Source organism: Bos javanicus, chromosome 16 (assembly GCF_032452875.1).
Source record: "Bos javanicus breed banteng chromosome 16, ARS-OSU_banteng_1.0, whole genome shotgun sequence".
NCBI classification, from domain to species: Eukaryota; Metazoa; Chordata; class Mammalia; order Artiodactyla; family Bovidae; genus Bos; species Bos javanicus.
In genome coordinates this window covers 40,652,616-40,676,298 of record NC_083883.1, presented here as the reverse complement: position 1 = coordinate 40,676,298, position 23,683 = coordinate 40,652,616, and the positions used below count along the sequence as shown (strand labels likewise).

At 41.8% G+C, this 23,683-nt stretch overlaps 1 protein-coding gene and 1 non-coding gene across 6 annotated transcripts in view; both read right to left on the bottom strand.

The window, feature by feature from the left end:
- Window positions 1-13,322: 13,322 nt before the first annotated feature.
- C16H1orf105 (chromosome 16 C1orf105 homolog) overlaps window positions 13,323-23,683 on the bottom strand; it is a 33,053-nt gene continuing 22,692 nt past the window's right edge. For 4 of the 5 annotated variants that reach the window (XM_061382641.1, XM_061382643.1, XM_061382644.1 and 1 more), the window contains 4 exons: window positions 21,583-21,657; window positions 19,306-19,373; window positions 16,709-16,776; window positions 13,323-13,715 (listed from right to left, as the gene is read on the bottom strand). In XM_061382641.1, the coding sequence (XP_061238625.1) occupies window positions 13,570-13,715; window positions 16,709-16,776; window positions 19,306-19,373; window positions 21,583-21,657 (357 nt within the window). In that variant the 3' untranslated portion in view covers window positions 13,323-13,569. Of the gene's footprint in view, window positions 13,716-16,708; window positions 16,777-19,305; window positions 19,374-21,582; window positions 21,658-22,664; window positions 23,266-23,683 lie in introns of those variants that run through there. The other variant, XM_061382640.1, reaches the window with a different exon arrangement.
- Window positions 23,148-23,219, bottom strand: TRNAY-GUA (transfer RNA tyrosine (anticodon GUA)). Its single transcript has one exon. It is a non-coding gene; the product is annotated as a tRNA-Tyr (tRNA).

Genomic DNA, 23,683 nt, shown 5'->3' with positions numbered 1-23,683 from the left:
GTAGTTCGGTAGCGGATGACACATTGGTTTTACAGGTATAAGGGCTTAATCATCTTTGACCAGTTTCCAACAGTGCCAGACCATAATGAGTGTATATGATATTGCCTGCTAAGCCCCGCCCCCTTCCTTTGAAAACTGTCTCTCCCCACCACTTTATCTTTTTGGACTTATTTCATCCCATTGCAATGGTCATAATTGATTGCTTGATTTGATAGGGTGCCTTTCCAAGTTGGGCTAGGTGCCTTCTTTTCGATTTTTTAGCTTGGAACTACAGTGGCCAAAAGGCTATATGGCATTAATCTTAGAAGATACTTCTTATCAGTCTTCAGGCTTTCCACCATGTGGAAATAGGCAGTCTGCAGCAGGGAAAGGAAAAAGATAACTCCAGAAATAAGGGAAAAGGTAGAGAGAGAATCCCCACCAAGTTAGGTCCCTGGGTCCAGCAGTTCCTGGGGTCTGCTATATCCCTGCCTTTTTTGTGGCTTAGTTGCTCTGGGAGAAAAGCCAGGATCCTTCAAGCACATTTTCTTTCTTTTTTTTAATTGTATGAACTGAGTTTCTGTCACTTGCAGCCAAAGGATTCTGGCTCTTATCTGGCACGTAGAACGTATTTGTAAATGTCAGCTGAACGACAAATGAGTAGTTTCTCAGTGTCCAAATTAAGAATTATCATGAGGATGGAAGATGTTTGGAAAGGCCACTTGGTTTTCCCTCATTCTGGGGGCAAATTCACAGGCATCCAGTCAAGGAGAAAGTGCTCTTTTTTTAAAGCCCTCCTGGAAGAAGATTTTATAACTTCCCTAGGTTACTTAACAAAGGAAATGAGAGGAACATGGACGACCATGACAACTTGAATTTCTCCTTCTTAAAAGTCTCCTGCCTTCATGATTTTCCATTTCTTAGTCTAAAAATGTTATTTTAAATCTTCAAATCTTTCATCTCTTTCAATTTTCATATCACATAAAATCTATTTGCATTTTCCAATTTTTTTTATTATTAAGATTATATGTTGCTCGCTGACTACTTTTCTTGAAAATTACAGCAGCTCATCATTAAGGAGTATACGATACATGTTCTTTTATCCAGCAAAGATTTACTGAGAGCCTTGTACACGGCAGGCATTAAGACCAGTGATACAGAAACATTACAGCTAGTTCCTGAGAGAAAATGAACCACTTAAAACCTGCTCTAAACCTGACATGGAATTTGATCTGTCTGAAATGGAAATAATTACAGCTCCTGTCATTTTCTTCATTGATTCATTCACTGTTCAGTCATTCAACAAATATTTTTAGGTTTCTATTTTAGAGGTATTGTTCTGGCTCTGGGTTTATGGAGTTGGTTGAACCAGGCCTCTGCTTTCTGGTGGGAGAAGACAGAAAAAAAGCAAGTTTTATCAATTAACTAATCATTTTAGACAGTATTGGATAGTGATAATTGCTGTGATTTTAAAAACCAGAATAAAGGATTAAATGTCCTGGATTGTAGGCAGGCTATTATAGATGAGATAATCAATAAGGTTTTCTCTGGAAAGGTGACATTTAAATAGAGTTTATGCAAAAAGTTGAGCCATGCAAAAATCTGATCTGTTAGCAGTGCTGCCAGATGGCCTGAGGAAATAGTCTCTGGATATTCCTTCTGGTAAAAAAAAAAAAAAAATTAAAAAGCCCAGATTTTTACCCTTCTGACCTAGTTCCTGTTTCACAATAGTTTTTACGGTTCCTTTCCTGATAGCTCAGTTGGTAAAGAATCCACCTGCAATGCAGGAAACCCCAGTTCGATCCCTAGATCGGGAAGATACCCTGGTGAAGGGATAGGCTACCCACTTCAGTATTCTTGGGCTTCCCTGGTGGCTCAGCTGTTAAAGAATCTGCCTGCAATGCAGGAGACCTGGGTTCGACCCCTGGGTTGGGAAGATCCCCTGGAGAAGGGAATGGCAACCTACTCCAGTATTCTGGCCTGGAGAATTCCATGGACTGTATAGTCCATGGGGTCACAAAGAGTTGGACACAACTGAGCAACTTTCACTTTCAAAACCTTAACCAGCATCTGTAATTTCCAGATAAGGAGCCCAGAATTAGTCTCCAGTGAGGGTCTGTCAACATTACATCTCATGGCTTCAGCAGCTTATATTCATACCTCTAGATGCCAGCATGATAATAAAACCTACCGTGTAGCTTTCCCTCATTTCAGGAAGAGCCTAAGTTGCCAGACACAGACAAGCTCTGATCTTTCAGAGAAAAAAAGTGGCTTTGGGAAGCACTAAATGAGCACCCAGTGCCATGGTTAAGAAACCTTGGTTTCTCCATCTATAATTCTGGAGTGGTTGCAATAGATAAAATATTACCTTCATAATTTAAACTCATAGGAAAGAAACTATAGTCCAGATCCTTACACAAAGAAGTCTCCCAGATGTCCAGTGTCCTTTGGTTGCATTAGAATGTACTGACTATTACTAGAGTTGGTGGGGCTATCACATGAGCATTGAGAACCTTGATTATGAGGATTTACTTTTGCTTCTGAAACCATGTAATTCACACACCTGATCTCAGGACTTAATGAAGCTCAGGTTCTTGATGTCTCATCGCAGAAAGAATTCAGTGAGAGACAAAGAGATAGGTAAGAAGTGGATTTATTTAGAGAGAAACACACTTCACAGACAGAATGTGGGCCAGCTCAAAAGGCAAGAACAGCACCAGGGTAAGGGGTTGTCAGTTTTTATCAGGGTGGGTAATTTCATAGGGTAATGAGTGGGAGGAGTATTCCAGCTATGGGCTTCATAAACATACATGCAATGAATGAATAGGTGATGGGTCACTCTTGGCACTGCCAGGGGTATTCTCAGGGCTCGGGCATGAGTTTGCAGCACTGAGGAGGACCAGTTACCAGACCCAAAGCAGACAGTCTAAGGTCCAGAGGCACTAGAGGTGGGTCAGGGAGGAGGGGAGCTGATGTGTGAGGCGGCTCTGAAAGCAGGCAGAGAGCAGGATGCTGGAGGACGGCCCTGAGCTGGGGGAGCAGGTACCATTCCTTTCTCTTTGTAGTCCTGGGCTTCTGGTGTAGGCATGCTGAGGACTGGGAGCAGAGCCCACCTGGAGTGTGCCCAGAGGATTCAGATAACACTAAGAGGTACGTTTTAAAAAAAGGCTAGCAATGAGATTCCTAACCATAACAATATTTTACAAAATTTCTTGTCTTAAAAGCAAATCACGGAGGGTTTCCCTAGTATCTCAGTGGCAAAGAATCTGCCTGCCTAGGCAGGAGACACGGGTTTGATCCCTGATCCAGGAAGATCCCACATGCTGTAGAGCAACTGAGACTGTGCACCAGAACTATTGAGCCTGTGCTCTAGAGCCCGTGAGCCACAACTACTGAGCCCATGTGTTGCAACTCCTGAAGCCCGTGTGCCCTAGAGTCTGTGCTCCACAGCAAAAGAAACCACTGCAGTGAGAAGCTGGACACCACCACTAGAATAGCCTCCTCTTGCCATTAGAGAAAAAGCCCTCACAGCAATGAACATCCAACACAGCCAAAAATAAATAACTTTTTTCTTTTTTAAAAAAAGCAACTCACAGAAACAAAGCAGTGGAATGTTTAGGTGCTCATGGGCTTGGCTCCAAATATGCTTCAGACTCTCCCACATTAAAGAGACCTTCTCTTCATACCCTCTGCTCATCCTCATACCAAACTCCTTTCTTTAACTCACTGCAATGCAGTTTAACAACTAATACATGAACTAAAGTTATCCCCAACATCTTACTATGGACTCTGGTGACCTTTTCATTCCTTTCCTGCTTGACTTCCCTATGACATTCAGAACTATTGATAATCTTCTATGCCCTAAAACTAGGAAACTCCCTCTGCCCTCCCCCTCCCCTCCTGGCATCCTGCGCAGACTTTTATCAAAGCAATTCTAACATTTCATTGTGATTATCTGTCAACCTACCTCTATTGCCCAATTAGATCACAAACTTCTCAGGAGCAGAAAACAATGGTATTCATTCTTGGATCTATAGCACCCAACACAATACCTGTTGCTTAGTAAGTTTTCACACAGAATGTTCATTGAATTAAAGTAAAGCAAATGACACAGGTCAATGGAACAGAGAGCCCAGGAAAAAAGTCCACGCATGCACAGTCAATTGATTTACAACAAAGGAACCAAGAATATACAATGGCAACAGGACAGTCTCTTTGAGAAATGGTATTGAGAAAATGGGTAGCCACATGCAAAAGAACGAAACTGGATCACAATCTTACACCATAACAAACATTAACTCAACATGGACTAAAGACTTGAACGTAAGGCTTTTAGGCCTTTAGGCCTTTATGGTTTTAACCATAAAATTCCCAGAAGAAAACACAGGCAATGAGCTCCTTGACACCAGTCTGGGTGATGATTTTTTGCATCTGACATCCACCAAAAGCAAAAGTAACAAAAGTAAAAATAAACAAGTGGGACTAAATCCAACTAAAAAGCTTCTGCACAGCAAAAGAAACCATCAACAGAATGGAAAGGCAACCTACTGAATGGAAGGAAATAATTGCAAATAATATATTAGGTACAGATCCAGTATCCAAAATACTTTTTAAAAAGCTCATACAACTCAATAGAAAAAAAACCACAAACAATCCAATTAAAAAATTTTTAATTAAATTTAAAAATTTAAAAATCTTCATCTGAAAAGACATGTTTCCATGCAGATGGCTAACAGGTATATGAAAAGATGCTCAACATCATTAATTATCAGGGAAATGCAAATTGAAACCACAATAAAATATCGCCTGACACCTGTCAGAATGGCTATTGTCAAAAAAACAAGAGGGCTTCCCTGATGGCTAAGTGGTAAAGAATCCACCTGCCAATAAAGGGAGATGCAGGCTCAATCCCTGGTCCGGGAGGATCCCACATGCCACACAGCAACCACGCCCATGCACCACAACCACTGAGCTGGGAGTCAAAACTACTGAACCCACGTGCCCTAGAGCCTGCGCTCCGAAACAAGGGAAGCTGCTGCAGTGAGCAGCCTGAGTACTGCAACTGGACAGTAGCCCCCACTTGCTGCAACTAGAGAAAAGACGGCACAGCAGCGAAGATCCAGCACAATAAATAAATAAAAATTTAAAAATAAGCAAGAGGTAACAAATGCTTGCAAAGATGTGGACAAAAGGGTACTCCTGTACACTGTTAGTAGAAATGGCGTTTCCTTAAAAAACTGAAAATAGAACTACTCTACGATCCAGCAATTCCACTTCTGGGTATTTATTGGAAGAAAATAAAAACACTAACTTGAAAAGATATCTGCACGGCCATGTTCATTGCAGCATTATTTATATAGCCGAGATACAGAAACAACCTAAATGTCCACCAATAGATGAGTGGATAAAGAAGTCACACACACACACACACACACACACAATGGAACATTATTCAGCCACAAAAAGAACAAAACCTTGCCATTTGCAACAACATAAATGGACCACAAGGGAATTATGCTAAGTGTAATAAATCAGAAACACAAACCATATGATTTCTTTTTTTTAATGTGAAATCTGAAACAAAACAAAACCGAAGCTCACAGATACAGAGAACAGATTGATGGTTATAAGAGGCAAGGGGTGATGGGAGTATTAGAAATGGATGATTATTTTTTTTTACCTTAAATAAATTGGATTCAAAAAAATTTAAATGACCATACCTATGAACTGGTTACAAACTCATTCACTTGTGTTATCTTCATAAACAGTAATGGCTGCTAGCACCAACAAGATCAAAAAGAAACGTTTTAGATCAATGGAAAAATTTCTCCTGCCCTTTGTCCATCTCTATAAGCCCAGAACCCCTCACTTCTTTTCTTCTTCCATTTCTTCATCCCTTCCTCTCTTTTTCCTTTTTCTTTAAATCTAAGGGGAAAAACTCCCATTTTATTTTATGTAAAATTCTTTAAGCAGTAAAGTCTTAGTAATATAAAATGCTCAAAATGGTACACATTTACTTTTATGAGTATTTATATTTTATGATAATGTATATATTATTTTTTCTTTTTATTTTGTATTGGAGTATAGCTGATTAACAATGATGTGATACTGCCAGGTTCAACCATACATATACATGTATCCATTCTCCTCCAAACTCCTCTTCCCTCCAGGCTGCCGCATAGTACTGAGCAGCGTTCCCTGAGCTATACAGTAGGTCCTTGTTTGTTATCCATTTTAAATTTAGCAGTGTGGACATGTCTATCTCAAACTCCCTAACTACCGTTACCCTGCAACTGGTGACCGTGAGTTCGTTCTCTAGGTCTATGAGTCTCTTTCTGCTTTATAAGTTCATTTGTATCATTTCTTTTTAGATTCTGCATATAAGGAATGTCATATGATACTTCTACCCTGACTTACTTCACTCAGGATGAAAATCTCTAGGTTCATCCCTGCTGCTGAAAATGGCATTTAATTTACATACTATTACATTTAAATAATCTAGGAATAGTCCTGGTGAATCTTCATTTCAGAATGGAACTCAAAGACTGAAGAGTGACCCCAACTCTTCTCTGTCACCAAAGATCATCTGGTCCCCCCAAAACTCATGGGACAGCCCATATCTAGCTACCAGATTCTCAAACCTTGGGAATAAGATTTTAAAACACAATATTCCACTGAGTGAATAAAATTATCTTTCTTTCCTGAGTAAGAAAAAATATTTTTACATTTCTTATAATTGAATGGTCCCTGATGAAATAGAAGTTTCTTTTCTTTTGTTTGGTTCTCAGCCAAGTCAGAGAATACAAGGTAGAACTTCACAAAGGGCTTCAAAAAATAGCATTGTCGATTCCCACTGGATCCTAGACCTAAAGGTTTAATTATAATAACAAGACTTTAAAGATCAAGCTTGAATATTAATAAGATTATTTTGCCACACATATTTCTTTACTTCTGCCTTGTAATGGATATGAGAAGAAACTACTGCTACACCAAAAAGTAGATAAAATAAAAAATAATAAATAAATAATTAAAGCAAACCAAACAAATGGAAGAAAGTCCTAGGCTAACTTATTGCCTGTGTGGGCAACAAAGCCTATCCCCAGAACTGGACTCTCTATTTCTCTTCTACTTTTCGAGAGTTTCTCAATACTGAAACTGATGCCCTCTTTTTTAGTTAACATAAAAACTTCACAACTCCCTTGAAAGTCACTAATATGCAAAAGAGAATAGTTTTGAGCTAGAGTCTAGTTTCTGTACATCCTCACCAGCTAAAATGACTTTGTTCATACTTGCTTTCATTATGTTCTATTTTAACACAACAAGAATATTTTAAATGTGTATGTATGCAAAATATTAAAATATTGCACGCACTTTCTTACTCCTCCCCCATAGATCATGATATGCTCTTATGGGAATCCTTTGGGCTTCTTCTAGTTTTGCTCTGGCCAGACTCCCTTCCATGGGCAGCCCTTTGAACCTGGTTCTGTGACGGGGCTTTCCCACAGACAATCAGACTTCCAAGATGATGAACTCCTGCCCTTGGTATTTACAAGTGAGTCCTTCCTCCTTCATACATCCTCCTCCACTTCCCTGGTCACTGCTGCTCTCCTCCACTTTGGGCTCTGACTGCAGACCAGAACACCTAGGCTGACTGCTGGAAGATTCATCCTCTGACCTTGCCACACTCTTGGGTCTAGTCTACCTTCTACCATTCCCCTTCCTAGCCTTGTCTATCCTGGTAGGCAAGTTTCATGCCAGAGCTCAGCTTCTTATGGCCCCACCCTGGCTTCCCGTTCCAAAGACATCACCCATGCTAATGACCCTGAACATCTAACAGGTTGAGAGAACAGAGGCCTGTGCCTGGAGCAAGCATGTGGCATTCCTCAGCCAGGTAAACCCAAGATGGGGCTCGGCATGGCTTGGTTTGCAGCCGGTTTCATCCCTCAGAAGGTAGAGAATTCCACCGAGGAACTGCTACTTTGGACTTAACTCTAACAAGGTTGAGGTGATTGACTGCTAGGAAATCTTAGGTATATTGTGTTGAACGAGAAGTGGGCACCATTTGCAGCAACATGGATGGAACTAGATTATCGTATTAAATGAAGTATGTCAGGCAAAGACAAATATATCATTCATATGTGGAATCTAAAACAATGATAGAAATTAACTTATTTTCAAAACAGAAACAGATTTATAGACATAGAAAACAAACCTATGGTTACCAGAGGGAAGGTAGGGGAGGGGATAAAGTAGGAGTATGGGATTAAGATACACACTACATCACAAAGGTGACCAACAAGGTCCTACTATCCAGCACAGTAACAACCTATAATGGAAAAGAATTGGAAAAGTGTATATGTCACTGGATCACTTTGCTGGACACCTGGAACTAACCAAGTAGTGTGAATCAAATATACATCAATGTGAATAAACAAGTAAATAATAAGACTAAGGAGAACATGGTCATTTCATCAAATATTTCAAGAGTTTTATGCAAGAGACCAGTCCCATGCAGGCAGTGCCATAAAAAAAAGCAGCAAATGCACTTGTTACAACAGAATGAGCAGTTCTGCAGAGGTGCCCAGGCAAGGACTGTGTTTCTTAAGTGGACAGCACTGAGTGGAACATTACCTCTCCTGTTTAATGGAAGGAGAACACTGGTGAACTTGAATGTAAAGAGAGAGGAAAAGTAAGTGACAAGTGCTTTGAAAACCTTAAAATGCTCCATAAGCATGAGACATCAGTTACTATTTGCCAGAACTAGCATTTCAGTAGCAAAACTTCCAAAGGCCAGAGATAAAATTTATCTTTGACCTGGTTGTTTGCCTGAACTTTGTGGTATTCAAGGACTCTGTGTCTTGTTTGTCAGGAAGACAATTAATTATGTTGATAGGTTTATTAACACTTTTGCAGAGTTTTTTGCTGTTGTTCATTTCCTCTTATTTTGTTTTTGAGTCAATGAAACCATTCCTGTGGTTTAAAATTCAAAGAGTAAAGAAAAATGAAAACTCTTCTTTGCTAATGTCTTTTCTTTTTTTTTTTTTTTTGCTAATGTCTTTTCTCTAGCCATTCAGTTCCACTCCTGAGCCAACTAATGGGAACCAGTATCTCTCTTGCTGTTTAGACACATCTTGTTCTTCACACAATTTTCTCCATGTGAGAATCTGAGTTGTAAGGGTTTCCTGACTGTAGCCATATGACATCCCATAGGATGGTCGCTGAGACACAGGACTGAGCAGAGGCCAATCCCAAGAAGTTTAGGAACAAGTCTTCCTCAAAACTGCAAACATTTGTCAATGCCTAATTTTACTATTCTGCACTCCACTGGCCAGGCAGTTAGTTAAATGTCTTGCCAAAGACTGCAAAGAATGCAAGATAACATCCTTTGTGGGTGGATATGGCTATCTCTCTTCTGACCAACTTTCCTGACACAGTCACACAATTGCATCTTTGTTCCTACCCAGTGAGCTGGACGGTTGGTGCTAGGAGAGCACTATTGCTGCAATCACCAGGGTTCAGTTAGAGAGTAACTCACACTTGTTTCCATACTGGCCTGTGCACATGCTCTTTGTTTGTGTATATGTTTGTTATTTATCCAATTGAAATGATAAGTCACTCAAAGGCAGGGTCCTAGTACCTAAACCTTTCATATCCTCAGAGCCCCCAATATTAGGATCTCACCTCCTGTTTTTTTCATTCTGCTTAGCAATTGAGAAATGAACTTTTCTTCCTTCTTAGTATCGCTAGAATGTGAGTAGTTCCCATGGCGATATGGTGGGAGCGTGAGACATTGTTCTCATCCTCATGAAGTGACACATTTTTCTAGAGAGACAAGAATTACAAATATGAAACAGGGGCAGTGCTTACTAAGGTGCTAAATTGAGGTGGGTTTGAGGGGGACATGGCTGAAACAGGATTGACTGTCCTCGTTTTCTCTAGAGATTAAGTTTTTCTATTTCTAGACATTCTAATTAAATCTTGATTCTTAAGACTGTAGTTCATAGATTGACTAACAGAAACAAGTCTGTGCTTCCTCCTCTTCTGGGAAATTTTCTGTATTCTATTGGGCACGGTCGTCCTCATCCTCAGACTCTCCCAACCTAGGAACTACACCCATGCAGGATACTCCAACAGGGCTTCCTTAGAGGAGACAAGGCCATTCTGCCAAACCCTGTTTCACATCTACTCTTTGGAGTTACATGATTCTTGGGCATTTTTAGGAAGATGGGCAGCTCCAGTGTTAATATCGCAGGGCCCAGGAGCCAACAGGCCCCTGACTGGCCTCCCATTAACTTTGACAGTCAGGGGCCAGGAAGAAGACCAGTGACCCTGCGGAGGGTACAAGACAGTAAAGGCCTGTGGGATTTCCCAAGGTTAAACTGGGGAATGGAGACGACAATGGCTTTGGGTTACATACTTGATTTTTTGTACAGATTCTCCTAAATATAGCATTTCTCTCCAATTCTGGCAGTAAGGCAACAACTATGCTGATTGATTGGTTTTTAAGTTCCCTGTTGGGGTGAAAGAAGATAAAAGAGTAGCAGTAAGTCTGACTCATGTTTGTGGATTTTTATTATACCAAGAGTCATTTATTTTTAAAACAGAAAAATCAGGCTTTAGCCTTGAAACAAACAAATCTAGCCAAGATTATCCATGTTAAAAAATTAATCCAAACAGTACATGACTTTGAATCAGGAATAACATTATGACTAGATTTTTACCATGAAGAAATTATCCTGGTCAATTTATGAGAGGTTTGTGGATGAAGCTTAGGAACATGCAGTAGATAAAAGAATAACTGACAAGTCCAAATTATTACCTCCAAGGATTCAATTAGGTAAGGAAGAGATTGCACCAAAGAACATGGTAGACTCAACCATTTAACCCCTATGGTACAAAGAGAAGCATGTTTAAGATAATTTCTTATAAACATTATCACCAGTAGAAAAAAAACAGGCAATACCCATATAGATCTATTTGTGAGTTTAAATTGAAATCATTGCATTGGGTAGGTTGTATGGAGAAGCAGTCAAGGGTTGGACTTCCCAGTCTAGGACAATCTGCCCTCAGTGCCATTACAGGATATAGTTGCAGGAGTAAAGTGTGAAGGAAACTCACCAGCTGGCTAATTGTTCAACAAAGCTGCTGATGGGACATCACCAGTGGGCTCAGGCCACCTTGGGTCAAGGCTTGGACCTCAGATTCTGAGAAATGATTTCATAGTAACCAAAAGCACATAAGCTAACAAGCATTCATATAGAAAAATGAGAGTTCAAAGGGAACTTGAGTTCTTATGCCAACTGGTCAACCCATCCTCTTCTTACCAGGACACTATTTGAGAAACCAAGTTAAGGTTGGTAAACAGATGATGTGAGGAAAGAGAGTTAAAAGATGTTCAAATAGAGGTAAAGGATGTTCAAAAAGTTAATATCTCCAAACTTTGCAAACCTTCTCTTCTCTTTGAAACTTTGTTGCCTTCTCTCTAATCTCTCCCAAGGGACCAGACTTCTCAGGTAGATGAGTGAAAGCACCTTAGCATTCCTTTTCCCAGAAGGCTGAAGATGCAAGGGTACATACACCCTGTACATTACTAGTTCTCAAAGCATGGTCTTGGGACCCTTGGAGTCTCTGAAATCCTTTTTTGGGATTTCTTTGAGGTCAAAATTGTTTTCATAATGACACTGAGATGTTACTTGCCTTTCTTTTCTTGTCTCCTAGCAGTACAGTGGAGTTTTCCAGAGGCTGCCTGACATGTGACAATGTTATCACTCTGACAGAAATTGGAAGGTCTACTTGTGTACTGTTGTGATTTGAAATTTCTCCATCTTAACTTAGAACACAGTAACGATCAATGAATATAACCCACTCAACATTTGGGAGTGCAAAATGTTCCTAAGATCAAAAATTGTAAGAACCACAACATAGACCATCATTGTCAGTCACCATGCTAGAACGCTAACAAAATACCACCATGTTATTCTTTTCAATGAGATCTGGGGAACACCCAAGGATTCTAGGTGAAGATTTCCTAAGGAGATTTAGGAAGTATTCTATCTAAGTAGATAATATTCAGATTACCTCAAAAGCTCTAAATAACTGTGCTGCAGGCATGCACCCTCCTCTAACATATGGGAATGTGTGCCCCAGATCCTTTTACTGGATATGTTAATTTGCAAAGAAAAAAGATAAGGAAACATTTTCATCTGTCCTTCGACAACTATCTGAAATGGGATCACAATTCATGCACACAGCCTTCATTTGAAAGGAACTGCATTCTATTTTTGGAATTCTTGAACTCTAAATGAACTGAAACCAAGAATCCATAGCCTACCAGGAATATAGGGTAATCAAGAAAGCTTTTCCGGCTTGGGGGTTTGTGTGTCTGTGCATGCACGCATGCGCAAGAAATGAGGTCAGTTTGGTCACCAGGCTATCTGTTAGAGACTTCTGAATTACATTCTTCAAACACAGCACAGAGGTTCATTCCCACAGGTTGGCCCAGTGCCCATTTAGACAGGATCTTGGGATTCCATAAGGCCACTGCCTCCTAAGCAATGGAAGGGATCTTTTTTTACATGAGCCTTCCTGAAGCTGGGCATGGAGCATATACGCCCACAAATATAATATTACAAGCCTAGAATTTTCCTTTGTCTCACACACACGGACTGTGACAGAGCTGGATATACATCCTCAAACCAAAGTAACCAAAATACAGAATAGAGGCATTTGATTTGAATTTGACTGAACACAGATGAGAAGAACATCCGTTACATTCCAGACACTAATGGAGGTTACATGAGGAAGGCAAGACAAATACTTTTTCTGTCCTCAAGAGTAAAAGTGAAAAAAATGAAAGTGTTAGTCGCTCACCTATGTCCAGCTCTTTGTGATTCCATGGACTCAGCCTACCAGGCTCCTCTGTCCATGGAATTCTCCAGGTAAGAATACTGGAGTGGGTAGCCATTCCTTTTTCCAGGGGATCTTCCCGACCCAGGGATTGAACAGTGGTCTCCCACACTGCAGGCACATTCTTTACCATCTGAGCCACCAGGGAAACCCTGGGTAGCTATGAGCTAACGTGACATGAACACACAACCTTCACCTACCACTTACCAGTTACCACAGTACAGCAACCTTTGTCATCTGAGTTAACTAACTGAGATAAGGACAGAAGGGTGACCACCATTTCTCTCTTTTATTCTTACTATGCTGACCTCCTGGAACCATCTCTGGCCTTCTGTCCTGAAAGAATTGATTTTCACAGAAAATCCATTAGAAACAGAAAACTTGTCTATTATAGAAACTCTTTAGCAAAATAAAATAAATGACACTCAAAAAAAAAATAAATGACACTCAAAATGTTCCATTTTAATCATCACATGTTTATAATCATGTCCATTAAACTATTTTATCTTTAGGAGAAATGAGAAGATACTGGTAAGACCTAGAACTTTAACAATGGTTAGGAAGGCAAAATTGAGTCATCTTGTTCATACTAAGAGGAAGTGATGTGAAGGCACTAGTGTCAGAAACTCACTGGGTGAGGTGGCTTTCTCTCTCAGCATCTGGAAGGTGATGAGTGCCCACCACTCACTGACTCACTGCTTTGCTCACTGGTTCTTTGCTGGGCAGGGAAGAGAGTTGTGTCTCCTGCAGGGTTTCGTAGGCATCTGACAGAAGTCTGTGGAAGACAGCTGTCCTGGGGCCCAGAATGGGCAGTCTGTAGTGAACGTTCTCTGGAGAACAGAGCAAGAAGGAAGGAGAGGGCTCCTTAGATTCTATTTTTAAAATACACTCAAAATAACTGGTGTCACCAAAGACTTCTCAACCTTATAAAACAGCTTCAAGATTCACATGAAAACCTTCTCTAACAGAACCATCTTACCCCACCACACTTAAGCTTTTACATATCTTGGTCAAAGAGGCCAGAAAAGAGTGTTTAGAAACAAAACTCAAATATTCAGAGAGACTGCCAATTAAATTATAAATGAAGATAATGTGCGACTGGAATTGTAACATGAGTTAAAGGGAAAAGAGGATACAATCCTCAGAAGACTTTTCAGGGACACACGTGTGGTTCTGCTCTTCAAACAAACAAATGTGATCTTACAAAAGCCAACAGTAGGGCAAATACACTTGTATTTCAAAAGGAACCTTCATTTTATGAAATAATTTATTTTAGGGCTCCTTAAAACTCTGGCTCCGTCTATGGGGTCGCACAGAGTCGGACACGACTGAAGTGACTTAGCATAGCATAGCATAGCATAGCATAAAACTCTTACCATCCTGACCTTTTCTTTGGTTATCAGTTTATTTACAGATGGTTGGTTTATTCATTTTTGTGACTACTCATTGTGAAGGAGAGTACATCAGTGTCTAAAATAGCATATTCTCATCGGAAGTCACGGAATGACTAAGGGAGCTGGTGTCCTGAATTCTCTGGAAAAGCTCCGTGGTCCAGGTGAATGAGAGCTAAGAGATGTCAGAAGATCACAAACCAGTTCAGTGTTATTACTGTAATGAAGAGGAAACCGAGGTACAGGGTCATGATGAACTAAAGATCAGAAGCCAGATCTCCTTAATCCTAACACTTCGTGTCACGTCTTAGCCCCGGTGGAGTGGTAGACCAGGCCAGGTGGTAGACTTAAGTCAGGTGGTTAGCAGCTGTACCTATGTTCATGGACAAGAGCTTGTGAGTGTTATGGAACTCTGGACTCAAGGCCAGAGTCAAGATGAAGAAACCCCATCACTTAATAGAGATAGGCTCTTTCCATTTACTTAGTTCTCACTAGGAATTATTGAGGATCTATGAAATTTAGCTGAATCCAGAAGAACACCAGGGATTACTGTCGTGATCAACAAAATGAGTTGGGCAGTCACTGGCAGTGATGTTTGCTGGATGACTCAGCCATTTGGTATTTGCAGCATGTCCACAGGCTATGCAACGTAGGGACACGTCTAAGCTGTATAAGCCAGCGGGGGCTGGGGCAGTGTCAGCAGCTTTTCTGGGTCGATCAAAAGTGAAGGCTGCTGGTAGTGAGTGTCTGGCTGTCAGGGGTGGGAGTGGGCAAAATGCTTCTCTGGTTTTAAAGGTGGGAACATAGAGACCCAGAGAGTTTCAACAAGATAGCTAAACCTGTCTAGCAAGGCTAGGATCTAAACCCAGGTCTCTCTGTTCCTAGGCACCTTTTTTTTAACCTCAGAAAGCATACACAAGAGCAAAGCTCAGCTCAGAAGGGTCACGACTGGAATCAACTACCAATCTATCAAGCCTCAGCTCTAAAAGCACTCCCTGAAGTCCTACCTCCAAGACTGTGGTTCTTGGATGAAAACTATGGGCAAGAACAATGTCTATTGAGAACTTAATATAATCTACATTCATTCAGTCTAGCTCTTATGCTGGTAGTTGAAAATATATCCTCAGGGTTAATAAAATCATGAGAAGCATCTTATCACATTGTGCTGTAAAATCAGAAAATAAACATTTTTGCTTAGGGAAGGGCATGTAATTATGTGTGAGTACGTGTGCACACGTAGGTTTCGTCCTTTGTGAGGCAGACCTGAAAAAAATCCAGGCTTAAGGGAAACTCAGAATGAATGTGCGGCTGATAAGAGAGAACCCTGAAACCAGCCTCACATGGGTTCATTCGCCCAGCGTTCCCTAGGCTTCAAGAGAATGAGGTGGTTGCAGGCAGATGGGGGAGCTTTCATGAAGGATGCACTTAACTCTTGGATCTTCAGTCCACTTTGGCTAAATGACAGGCAGTAGAGGCCAATATTTCTGTATACATAAGAAGGAATTGGAGATCCACTAGAGTGGAAATCGCCTAACCTCAGCTGTCCACTAAGTCTCTGATCCTCCCTTTTGACACTGCTTCAAGATACCCCTTCTGTCCTCAAATTTCCTTTCTGATGTCTTCTCAGTTCAATTCTGGCTCTAACTCCCCTGCAACCTCCCAGGACAGAGCTTAGATTTTCCCATTAGTATGAAGTAAAGAAAGTGCTCTTGATTTTCCTTTCTATGTGTACCAAAAGAAAACCTGAAAGTGGCTTCAGTTAATCTGGAAACAGATGAAAATACGGACATAAAGTGACAGCCTCTGCTGCCTCGAACCCTTAAATTACATCACTCCAAAGAATGACCCACCCCTCCTCCACCAGCCCTGTATTGGTTTCTCTAAAAGATAAGATTTATGTCAATGCTGAAGCCAGAGATAGAGTTGCTATCCTTTTATTCTATTACCAGCGAGTGAATGTAAGAATAGCACTGGGCAGCTGCCAGGAGAAGGCAGGTGTTCCAAGGAGCCTGTGGGAGGGAGGGTTCAGGGCTTGGGAAGGCCATTCCAGCAGTGTGGAGACATACATCCTTTCTCCCCTTAATTGGGGCTATTAGGACTGCCTGAGAAGGGAATTATCTATAGACATTCTTCAGCAAGTGGATTATGGGGCTCTTTAAATGGGGCAGAGCGATGTGGCATGGAGAGGACCTGGGAAGGAACACACCATGGATAAGGCCAAGTGAGGGCTGAAGAGGGGACAGGGAGGGCTGGAGTGAAGGGAGGGGTGTGGACCCACCGAAACAGGTCAATAAGCAGAACGTGAAAGAGAAGGGATGGAGAACGGGAATTTGTTCAAAAAATTCAGAAATTATCTTAGGCAGTAAACTTTTCATTCTGTTACCATGAGGGTGGTATGTGTCTCCCTACAAGTACTCCAAAAGAAGGCAAACCTGTTAGGATGTCATCACGAGAACGTTTGGGTACAGTCTGGGCTTTTGGCTGATGGAGACTCATCTTTCTGATGGGAAGAAGCAAGAATACACATTAGTGATTTGGCTAGGGCTTGGCAGAAAGGAATGTGTCTTTATAAATTTTAAAACACAGATGGGCTCTCGAACCCAGCACCTGCTAACTTGGTATTCAGATCACTTGGCTGCAGTGTGAGATGACTGGTCAAAGACCACTACTTCAGAAGCTCTTTTTACTTAAGTGATATTTTCATGGAGTTTGATAAAAGCTGCATTTAAAAAACTATTTTATTTCACTGTCAGAACATGTATAGTCTGAAAATAGAAGGGATTAAGGAGAGAATCTTCCAGTTCTCAAGAAAAATGTAAACAACACTTCCAATCTACCTTTCAAGTGCAAAATTGAGCATATTTTTATCACAATCCTCCAATTTTGGAGAAAATGTCTTGACCACTGTCTATTTTTTCCGGAAGCTAAGATTGGAAGTGACTCTCAACCAAAAGGTGCTCAATTGCTCAGTCATGTCCAACTCTTTGCAACTGCATGGATGGTAGACTCCAGGCTCCTCTGTCCATGGAATTTTCCAGGCAGAATACTGGAGTGGGTTCCCATTTGCTTCTCGAGGTGATCTTCCTGACCCATGGATCGAACCCATGTCTCTGGCATCTCCTGCATTAGCAGGCAGATTCTTTACCCACTGACCCATCGGGGAAGCCCCAAACCATTTCTACATTATTTTAAGTTATTTTTTTTCTAAAGATTGACCAATCTGTAAACTTGGATGGGCAAGCTACATCTCTACATTCATTTCTTGGTATCTATTTCAACAAAGATTTTTCCAAGATTATTTTAACTTTGCTACTAAAAATATGGTCAATCCATCCAGTTAATTTTATTAAATTGCCATTGGAGGATTCACTGGGACTAAGAAAAAGAAAAATACCTTTAATTGCCCATTTTTGGCAGACAAGAAGGTGGTATTTGTAAGACAATAGTTTAAGAACTGTCTACACTATAATACAACAAATATATATCTATCTGCTCATACTTATTTCCTCTGTCTTTTCCTTTCTCCTTTCCCTCTTTCCTTCATTCCTTCCAATCAACAAACATCATTTGATTCCCACAATGACTATAATTAAAGTCTCTTAAAAAGTATTTCAATGAAGACAATTTCATCAGCCTATAAGCGTAGTGATATTTAGAGACTGTAAGGAGAGAAATTATAAGCTACAAACAGAACCAGGATCTTACGTTATAGTCACACAAGCTAAATCTCAGAGTAGGATGTTTTCTTTCATTTTACTAAAAAATAAAAACTAAAAATGACCAATCTAATAATACTGGGATTGACATGATTTTAGGATTGGTTCAGCCTTCACTCTAAGCTTTAAAGGAAGAAGAGCTTGGTTTTTAAAAAAATTAATGACTCACGACTTGAGACTTTCTTTAAAGTACCAAATATACAAGATAAATAAATTGGGTCAAAACTTTTCAAAACTCTCTTTCATAGAAGAATGAACTTTAGCTCAGAAATTCCTGAGTTTAAATAGTTCAATTTTCCATTTAAAGTCTGTAAAGAATATTTATGAGTTACATTTATCGTGATCTAAGAGCACTTATTAAGTATAGAGTTGGTGTAGGTAATGTTAGTGCTGGAGCCTGTCACATTCAAATGCCCATTTCCTCCACCACCATGTCTACTCGGGCCAGGACGTGGTTTTGATGCGTCTGAGTCCGCATCTTAGTTTGTATAAATGTCCCTGAACTCATACAGAGAAATATAATATCTACTACTGTCCATCCTAGGTTACAAAAGGGCCTATGTATTTTCCAACATTATTGCTCTCTGTAGAGGAAACAAGTTAATGATTGTCATTAGATCACATATAACTTTTTGGCTTAGTCATATGTAAAGGTCAGTGTAGGCTTACATTTCAACCATCTACTGCAAGGCAAGTCCACCTATCTTGGTTCCTTATCCAGGGTGACTCCATGTTTTGAGTTTTTTAATAAAATGAAAACTGAATTCTTCTTCCCTGTCTGGTAGTAACATGCAGGAAAAAAACCCCAAAATCCAACTAATCAAACTTTGACTGGACTTTATTTCTGATATATTTGATCTTGGTAAGAAAGCAGCAAATGACAACAAAAGGAATGGTTAACAGTAATTTTAGTCACTGCAGTGTATCAGAGGCTGTCCCAGGCCAAGAGAAGTGATGTGTAATCTCCCATATCTTATGGATTAGATATGTCATCTACATGGAAAATTTGTGTTTAGCTCTAAGTCATCAAACAAATCTATTCTATGCCTTGTACAGGTCTTATGAAGGTAGAAAGAAAAATTATAGTTTGTACATTAGTTTCAATAGCTGTTTAGGGAAAAGGTAAAAACAACTATTTTTTTGGTCTAACTGTGTATTAATAGTTTAACCAGAAAATGAAACCACTCAAGAAACTCATCGCTTAAGCATTCCCCAAACATTTTACTTATTATATTACTCAACCCACTATCCTATGTCCCCAAATGAATATAACCAGATATAAATCTGTGTCCTGATTTAAATCTTTAACTTACCTATGATTCATAATATTTGCAAAGGATAGTTTCCGATCATCTGGGATTATCAGAGTTTTTGGTTGCACCTATGGAAGAAAGTCACATGTATAACAATGCCCAAAACTGCACTCTAAGTTATAGAAATAACATACCATCTTAGCAAACTCAAGTTGCATTTAGTGAGTCATTCATATATCATTTTCTCCTTTCTTTTATTGAATTTATTCCTATTTTAATTTTTTGCCGCTATTATAATTGGAATAGTTCTCTTTATTTCATTTTTGGATTGTTCATTGCTAATACATAGAAATAAAATTATTTTTTGTACATAGATCTTGTGTCCCATAACTTTGCTGTACTCATTTATTAGCTCTAGTAAATGTTTTGTGGATCCCTATATATAAAATTTCTATATATAAAAAGGGTTTTATATATAGAAATATATATAGGGTTTTCTATATATAAAATCACATCATTTGAAATATGGTTTTATGTTTTCATAGTTTTAATTTCTTTTATTCTAATTTCAGTTTCTTTTTCTTGCCTTAATTTTCCTGACTAGAACGAACACTCAATGGTGAACAGAAGAGGCAACAGTACATATCCAGGTCTGTCCCTGATCTCAGGGGAAAACACCCAGTCTTTCCTCATTAAGTTTGATGTTAGCTGTGGGTTTTTGGTAGACACCCCACACAAAGTTGAGGAAGTGCCCTCTATTTTTATGAATCACCTTTTTTGGCCGTTCCCCATGGCATGCAGGATCTCAGCTCCCTGACCAGGGATTGAACCCACGCCTCCTGGAAGCACAGTGTCAGCCACTGGCCCACCAGGGAATTTCCTAGGAGTCTTTTGATACCTTCCCAGCATCTCCGCTCCACCCCATGAATGGAGGGGTCTCAGTGACAAAGCAGTCCCCACCCCAGTCCCCGCCAAGAAGGAAGCAGAGCTGCTACTGCACACAGTGAGCCAAGAGTATTTCGCACTTATTTTCTAACCTCTTTTCATTTCCCCTAGGCTCTGCGAGGCCCGGTTCTGACAGCAATAGGGAAGGGCCCTTGGGCACTTTTGCATCTGAGGCGCTTCCTTTGGGCATTCCGACGAATGATAAAACCCTGCTGTGTGCTTCCACTTGGGCTGGTTTGGGCAAAAGCAAAGGTCAGAAAAGAGGTCTTGAGAGAGAGAACAGCTGCTGAGGTTCCCAGGGAGCCAACAGGCCAGGGCCCGCTTAGGCCTGGGGTCAGAGCCTTCTAAACGTAGACACAAGTGATTCCAGAAATAAGACCAGGAGAAATTCCAATCCCAGTTTCCCAGACCCCAGCCAAAGCTGATACTGAACACTGTGATCCTAATTATGCAGAACATGAATGGATGTTGTAACATCCGGGTACACCTTTGTTGGTAGCTTCAGTGACATTTCCAAATCCCACATAACAAACTCACAAACCCAGCGAAACACTTGCTCGTTGGAAGCATTTTCACTGTGAACTCATCAAAGGGGCCTCGCTCGTGCCTCCTGTTTGTCTTCTATTCCTCGCCCCTTTCCTGTTTCTGCACAACTAGCCTCACCTTCCTCCCTGAGTCAAAGAGGATCAGAATTAAAGAGATACTTCCCAAACCCAAACCTAACCATTCAACTAAGTCAACCTTCAATCTAAGCCCGATGCTTTCTCAGAAGGCCCCTAACCTTGCTTCCTACACTGACCCAAGTCTTAACTCCAACACGTACAGCCTCCCTCCTGAAATACACCTCTTTCTTTAGCAACTCAGATGTCAGAGCTTTGTTCTTGAGGCACCCACATCCCCTAAATAGCCTTTTCTTTCCTAAAACTCCCCTGACCCACCATTCCCTACCACCAGCAACAAACAACCACCTGTAGCCAGGAAGTACCAGAGATTCTCCCCCCAGCTCCACCACCGAGGCGACGACTGAATGTATGACAAAGCCCCGGATGAAGCTGCTTGTGTCATGGCTGTGACGCTGAGTGTTGTGTTGGAGACATGTTAAGGCAGAGAAGAGGCTCCATAACCTCCGGCACCTCTGTAGGGTAGTCACCTGAGGCCAAGCAAAGCAGCTCAACTCTGCTTTTCCCCTCGGGTTCAACCTGCCTCGGTTCATCTGTGGTTCGTTGCAAATGGGAGGTATATCATGTAAGGTGATGGAGCTCCCAGGCTAGCAGCTGCTCATCTGTGGCCCTTCCTGCCAGGCTCCTGGTCTCTCTGCTGGGCTTTGGTGCGGAAGGCGTAGTGCTGTGCCCTGGGGACACCCATGCCCACACCTGCCATCCCCTCACCTACCATTTTCACACCTCGACATGTGGAGCACAGCTGCTTGTTTCTGATCAGCGTGGGGTCGTTCTGGTTCCACCCAGCCTGCAGGGAGAGAGAGAGAGACAGAGAGAGGCGAGGAGCCGGGGTGGCAAAGAAGTGGGGAAGGGGTGGAGGGGTGGGAGGAATAACAGTTACTTCTGCCACAAAACAGAGATGAACACTCTGGTCCCAGCCATGCCCAGGATGGACATTAGACTCAGACAGGGTTTAGACAGAAGGGGATGAGCCACAGACTAAACAGTGGCCTTGGGCACCCACATACAGTGGCACAGGCATCAGACAGCTGGCAGGGGGTGGGGTGGGGCAGGGTGGGCCTGGGGCTGAAATCCAGTGAGGTCCCTCTTTACAGTGTGAGGGGCTTTCCTCTCTCACAGGTGACACTTTCCAAATGTCATACACAAGTCCCACCATCTTAACTAGTTGAGACCCTCTGATGGCCTGAGAAAAACAAATAGAAGACTTCTCTGCTGGCTGCAAACCTGCTTTCTCTAGTCTCTCTGAAATCCTATCCTCTCTTGTCAGGCCTTTACTCTGGGACGACATCAGCTCTCAAGCATACACTGTCTGCTACCACGAGGCCCTTCTGCACCACCCGAGAGCCGCCGATCAAGACCTGGGCAGAACTGGAGCCGGTGTGTGGGTCCTGAGCCCCTCTCTCCCCAGAGGAGGGAGGCAAAGAAACCACCAGCAGAGGGAGAGTGGGGCAGCCGTCTGCTCACTGCAAACACTGCTCTCTTTCAGACTCCATTTCTGCCAGAAGGGGAAAGGGTGGGCTTCGGAGCATTTCCTCCTGAAACACAGGCTCCTCATTTGCATAGCTGGTGAAAGCTTGGTTAGGGAACAGATGGCAACTTGAGGTTAGTATCCCACGTAGGGATTCTCTCCTACCCTTTCCTGTTCACACTGACACCAGAGTCCTGAGATAAGATTCTCAGGAAGCGTAGCTACAAGGGAGAGGAGGGCCACAGAGACAAGCAGTCGGTTACTGCAAACTGAAGGCTTTCTCTCATTTGAGTGACCTGGCGGTCTGTCACTGCAGGAGTGCCCACCTGTGCCTTGACGCGTTCCTGCCGTCCAGCCAGCTGTGCAGAACAGGAAGATGGGGAATATACCTGTATGGCATGGGGAGTGCTGCGGCGTGCTCCTAATGTGACCTTTGCCGGACTGTTCCATGAGATACACTTGGGTGAGGCATTACTAGGGGTCTGAGGACTGTAAAGTATGCACCATGTTGGATTCTTCTGACAAATATTTAAAATACATTTCATGTTTATAGTCCATTTTCAAAGAATCAGCTCAAAGAATCAGTATTCCCACACTGGGCTGGCATGTGGAAGCATGACTGGGAACAGCTTAATCCATTCATTCAGCCACAAACCTTCACTGTGACGCCACCGCGTGGAGGGTGCTGAGATGGGGTCACAAAGATGAGTAAGGTTTCTGGCCCAAAGGAAGACCAGGGAAGAATACAGACTCATGTATTTGTCCTTTCATTAATGCTGGAGTGGGTTGCTATTCCCTCCCAGGGAATCTTCCCAACCCAGGGATCGAACCTGGGTCTCCTGCATTACAGGCAGATTCTTTACCATCTGAGCCACCAGGGAACCCCAGGTACTGAGGACGTGGAGATAAAGAAGAAACCATTTCTGACTGCAACCTGCTCAGCACCCAAGAAGCGTGCCAGTGTTGAAGGCAGAAAGATGCTGAAGCCACTGGGAGGAAAAGGAGGCCTGAGTTCACCTGGTGGGGGTGGGCGTCACGAGAAAGCTCTGAGGCGGGTTGAAAGAACAGGTAGTGCTTGGGTAGGTGCTGGATGTGGTGAGCAAGGAGAGGGGGCTGTGTTCCAACCTAGGAACACTGCGCAGTGACTTGGAAGAAAGACCTGGCAAATCCACTTCAGGTAAGTGAGGACAGCCTGGAATGGCCAGTTGTGTGTGTGTGGGGGGGAGGGGTGAAAAGAGAAGCTGGAGAGGACCCCCCGCAAACCCTCACCCTGACCCCGGGCTGACTCCTCTGCTCTTCTGGGCCCATTCAAGCTTCTACCTTCTCTTCCCAGATATCCTGGGCA